Source organism: Terrapene carolina, unplaced genomic scaffold (genome assembly GCF_002925995.2).
Source record: "Terrapene carolina triunguis isolate 2854851 unplaced genomic scaffold, T_m_triunguis-2.0 Scaffold22530, whole genome shotgun sequence".
NCBI classification, from domain to species: domain Eukaryota; kingdom Metazoa; phylum Chordata; order Testudines; family Emydidae; genus Terrapene; species Terrapene triunguis.
Window position 1 is genome coordinate 3896 of NW_020686881.1, and position 5592 is coordinate 9487.

The window sequence follows — 5592 nt, forward strand, 5'->3', positions numbered from 1 at the left end:
CACCTCAGCACCAAACTTTTGCTGATGTTGCTGAGGTCTTTTCTCTCCTTGGAGGGCCCAATCCCAGGGAGGGCACCCCCCACATGAGTGCTTCCACCAGTGGTGGTGGGGAGCCACAATTCCACAGATCAGCTGCAGCTCTGTGGATGCTGGCCCTACCCCTGGGGTCCTGATTGTATGGGGATGGGCAGACAGATGAAGCTGGCCTCTCTGCATATCCCTCCAAAAATCCCAGGTTGGCTTGACAGCTGGCAAGAAATCCCTTCCTTATCTCCCTGCTCCCTCCTCTCTTCTGACTGGCGGATAGGACAGCCGTTTCAGAAAGGACTGCATGGTCTGCTGCAGAGGGCAGGTGTTACCACTGCAGTGACACAGCAAGCCAAAGGGGAGTTCCTACTACACAAGGCATATGTGTCCTCCTGCCCAGGATGGCACGGGATACAGAGGGAGGTGGAACTGCCTCCTCCAGATCTTTCCTTACCATGGGACAGGCTTATCGCAAGTGCCAATGGAGCCCTTCCACAGCTGGTCATCTGAGCAGTTCCCTGCCCTTTCTCTTCTCCAGGGCCATGACACTGGCAATGCCAATTAAGTTGCTGCTTCTTTTGGAGAGTCATTGCTGGTGTGTCGGCCCCAATGATATGTGTGAGAGAGGGAGGGAGGAAGTTTAAACCTATCTGGCCTGTCTGCTCTTCATAACCTTTCTATCTACATTCATTGTTGCAGGCTACTATAACAGTTTATGAACTTTTACCCACTTTCCAACAAATTGCGCTCAGATGAGTGGTAGGCTTGCTAGACCCTGTTTTTTACAGCAGCCCCTCTACCTCTTCCCCATGCCTGCTGAGCTTTTCATTCCCTCTCTCACATCCTTTATCAAACCACAACTCAATACATGGCTGTTGCCTCCTCTTGGCTCCTAGTGATACTGTTTTCTGCTGTCTGTATTCATGTTGAATGTCACCTTACTCTATGAGTGATCCCAATGATTTCAATGGGACTCAGGTCTATTCAATCTGAGCAGAATTGGCACAGTTGGGCCCTGGTTTTCTTCAAATGCTTTCACTTTTTTCCATAGCTCTATTTGATAGCTTTGCTCCCCTCCTTTTAATTGTCACTTCTGAATCAGATACTGTATTGTTTTCAAAGCATCTGGCCTATGGAATCCTTCAATTCCCCTCCCTTCTATCTCCTTTTCATGCAAAAATGCACTAAGATATGAATGTCAGGTGTGGTACCTACTAGAAAGGACATGTACACACAACACACCAAAGGCATTCCAATGGCTGAGTTATAAGAACTTTATGCTCCTTAACCCTTTTGCTGCCGCTATTTGGGAACTCTTTTCTTGCAGCTAGTGAGACTGCCACTCCAATCCAAAGAGAGCCTTGCATTGTATCAGAGCAACTTTGCAAGACTCCCAATTCCTGGCTCAGGATGGGAAGGGATATATAGAGATGTGATTCATCCCAAAAAGAAAGAGTTAGGTAGTGAACTCTGTGCCTTGATCCATAGCCCATTAAAGTCAGTGGAAAAGCTGTCATTGAGTTCACCTTTGGATCAGGCTGTTATAGCAACATAAAGCCAGTGAAATCTATGAAGTTATTCAAGATTTATACCTGTGCTACTGAGCATAGGCTTTGGCTCATTGGCTCCACTTCCACACTGCTATAGAATATGTTAATATCTGCTGAAATATATGTCATATTCTGACCAGAGATAACAGAGTTATTGTTAAGTATGATTATAAGTCAGAGATACAGACATATTGGGAAGACATAAATAGACTCATAGAATCTGAGATTTTTTTAAGATCAGAAAGGACCATTATGTTTTTAAGATCAGAAGGGGCCATTTAATCATCTAATGTGACCTCCTGTATAACCAGGCATCTAATTTCATCCAGTTTATTCCAAAGATATGTACATATAAGCAAAGAAATTTATGGAGACCTTCATTATAGGCAGGGCCGCTGAGAGCGGGTTCGGGCCCCGGTGGAAAAAAATTTTCGGGCCCCCCAGCAAGGGCAGACCGGCTAAACAGGGCCGACCGGGGGGGGGGGGAAGAAGCCGGGCCCCTGCCCCCTTCTGGACTGCTGGGCCCCGGTAATTTGTACCGGCTTCCCTCCCTCTCGTCGGCCCTGATTATAGGCCTGAGCCAATGTCCATCAATGAGAGACTTTCCATTGATTTCAAAGGGCACTGGATCTGGTCCTTTGGTCTCACACACTGATTACACCACTATCAAAAAGGGGAACCAAGGCGAGCTCATGCTTCGTATGCGGATCAATGAAATTAAATTAATCCTGACACAATATAAGGGACTGCCCATCCCACTGGGGTCCTTCCCAACCCATATAAGCCATTAGTCCTGCATATTTAAATATATGTCATCGCAGTTTCTATACACAGACAAGCTATGTTGCCTGGTCTAAACTACCCCCCCCCCCACTTCGGACTAAGGTACGCAAAGAATTCGAAGTACCTTAGTCCGAACTTACCGCGGGTCCAGACGCGGCAGGAAGGCTCCCCCCGTCGATGCCGCGTACTCCTCTCGCCGAGCTGGAGTACCGGCGTCGACGGCGAGCACATCCGGGGCACTTCCGGGATCGATCCCAGAACATCGATTGCCTGCCGCCGGACCCTCCAGTAAGTGTAGACGTACCGGGTTCACCTTTAAAACCCCTTGTGACTTTGCTGTGTGATGCACCAGGGACACCACTGTCCCTTTTCCTTCCCAATCATGTCACTGGGAAAACTGTTTTCTTTCTAAAATTTTCATCAGGGCATCCTTCACTTCCTTGTTCCTCAGGCTGTAGATCAGGGGATTCAGCATTGGAAAGACCACGGTATAAAACACAGAAACCACTTTGTCTGCATCCAACGAGTAACTGGAGCTGGGCCGTAAATACATGAATAGAAGAGTCCCGTAGAATAAGGCAACAGCCATCAGGTGAGAGGTGCAGGTGTTGAAGGCTTTGAGCCTGCCCTCGGTGGAGTGGATCCTCAGGATGGCGGCAAGAACATAGGCGTAGGAGATAAGGATGACCAAAAAGGTGCTGGTCTGGATAAAGCCACACAAGGCAAAGAGGAGGATTTCATTGATGTGGGTGTCAGAGCAGGAGAGCGCTATCAGTGGGGGGATGTCACAGAAGAAATGATTGATGACATTGGAGCCACAGAATGACAGACTGAATGTCAAACAAGTATGGACCAGTGAGCTCACACTGCCACTGATATATGCCCCTGCTATTAGCGAAACACAGATCCTACGGGACATGATGGCCATATAGAGCAGTGGGTTACAGATGGACACATAACGGTCATATGCCATTGCGGCCAATATGAGGCACTCGGCATCTGCAAAAGCAGCAAAGAGATACATTTGCATTGCACAGCCAGCGAAGGAAATGGTCTTGCTTTGTGCTAGGAAGTTCACCAGCATCTTGGGAGCAATGGCGGAGGAGTAGCTAAGGTCTAGGAAGGCCAGGTTGCTGAGAAAAAAGTACATGGGAGTGTGAAGACAGGAATTGATATGAATTAGCATGATGATGCCAATGTTCCCCACCAAAGTGGTGACATAGATGGCTAGAAACAGAACAAACAGGACCACCTCCACCTCCGGACAATGGGTGAGGCCAAAGAGGATGAACTCAGTCACTGTAGTGTGGTTTCCCCTGGACATTTCCTCAGCACATGCATTGTCTGTTGCCAGCTCAACACAAGGAAAATCAGGGAGATAGGATGATCTTGGTGGATGAGTGAAACAAGAACAAATTTCATCCCTCTCCTATAAACACAATAAAGACAAAGTTACTATAGGCATTAGCATCTCACCAGATATCACTGCTCACAGAACGAACTACGAAGACCTAGCTCATGTCTGTGCATAAGGAAAGCTTGGGAGGGCATTCAAAGATCGATGGTATGAATGTAATTCAAGATGTAGAGTTCCTCTTTCTAAAACAGACATATAAAACGATACCTCAATTAAATGTGGCCTCATGGGGCATTTTTTTCAAAAAGTGGCAGGAATGGTGACAGAATTGGAATGTCCATCTTTGACTCACATATGTCATATCACTCTGAAAGCCATGCCACTTACCATATAAAAGCTGGCCCTTACATATCCCACTAATGCAGCCTAGAGTATAGAACTCAGACACATCTTCCTAAAAATAGCACCATTGCGTCAGATAGATATGCATCCCTCCCAGAACTAGTGCTTACTGTAGGTGGCATAGATACATCTTGCTCACCCCTGAGCTAAAGTGATGTAATAAAGGAAAGGTAGATACTATCAATAAATAAATAATAATTAATGGAGATATCCCATCTCCTAGAACTGGAAGTGACCTTGCAAGGTCATTGAGTCCAGCCCCCTGCCTTCACTAGCAGGACAAAGTACTTTTGTCCCAGATCCCCAAGTGGCCCCCTCAAGGATTGAACTCACAATCCTGGGTTTAACAGGCCAATGCTCAAACCACTGAGCTATCCCTCCCCTTCCAGGAAAATAATCCTTCAAATGTCTGTGCTTCTTAGACAAATGGAAAAACCATCAATAAATACAAGGAAGAAGCTGCTCCCATTAACACAGAGCTTTTAATTAGGTTCATTAATCAGTCTCTTTAACTCATAAAGGTGGTTTCATATATTAAAGTACAATTATTTTACCGCATCTGTGAATGAAGACATCCAACTTGCAACAATGCAAATTATTGAAATCATAGAAGCTAGTAGATTCTATTAATTGAAAGTTAGTAACAGCCTGACAAATCTACAGAAACATTGCACCCTTATTTGGAAATGTAAAACACAAGGCAGAGATCATTAATGCACCATGCTGTCTATGTCACAGCTTAAATTTCAGACCTAGGGCCAGATTAACTGGAAAGCATTCAAAAACATAATTTAAAAAGTTTATGGCTGCTTTGCAACACCAGAACATTGTGAGGAAGCCAGCGCATACCAATGATTTTCATCTTTTATAGCCAATCTAGGTATATATTAATAGGGCTGGCTGGAAAACAACAATTCCATTTTGTGAAATATTTCAAGGTTTCAAAATTTGTTTTCATTTTGGCGCAGAATGAAACCAAGACTTTTTAAATTTTTGAGATGAAAACAAAGCAAGAAAGAGAAAAAGCCCCCACAGAAAGTTAGGACAGCCACCTAGGATGTGGGAGATGTAGGTTGAAGTCCCTGATGTGCCCAAGTAGGGGCAGGTATTTGAATCGGGATCATCCACATCCTAGAGTGTCTTAATCACTGGGTTACCGGATATTTTAGAGGCTCTCTTTTTCTCATTTTAACCAGTAATTCCATCCCGGACCTGAGAAACCTTTTTGACAAAAAAGTTTGTCAAATCAATATGTTTCCAAGAAATATTTCAGTTAGACTAACTTGTATTTTTTGACAGAAAATTGTTTAGTCAAAATTTTTTCAACCAGTTCTATAAATAAACTTTCCAATTATATTTCTCCCCTCTCCCCCGAAACATATCACAGGCTGTAGGTGCTTTTCCTAATTTGAAACACATAATATTCAAGTATCAGAGGGGTAGCCGTGTTAGTCTGGATCTGTAAAAAGCGAC

The 5592-nt window shown here is 44.7% G+C and overlaps 1 protein-coding gene across 1 annotated transcript; it reads right to left on the reverse strand.

Moving 5' to 3' along the window:
- Positions 1-2745: 2745 nt before the first annotated feature.
- On the reverse strand, positions 2746-3684 carry LOC112125182 (olfactory receptor 5AS1-like). Its single transcript, XM_024223627.1, has one exon. It carries the CDS (start codon positions 3682-3684, stop codon positions 2746-2748), a length of 939 nt encoding a protein of 312 aa, XP_024079395.1.
- Between the last annotated feature and the right edge of the window lie 1908 nt (positions 3685-5592).

Coding starts and splice junctions, on each gene's coding strand:
- LOC112125182 (XM_024223627.1), bottom strand. CDS start 3,684: ATGTCCAGGGGAAACCACACTACAGTGACTGAGTTCATCCTCTTTGGC.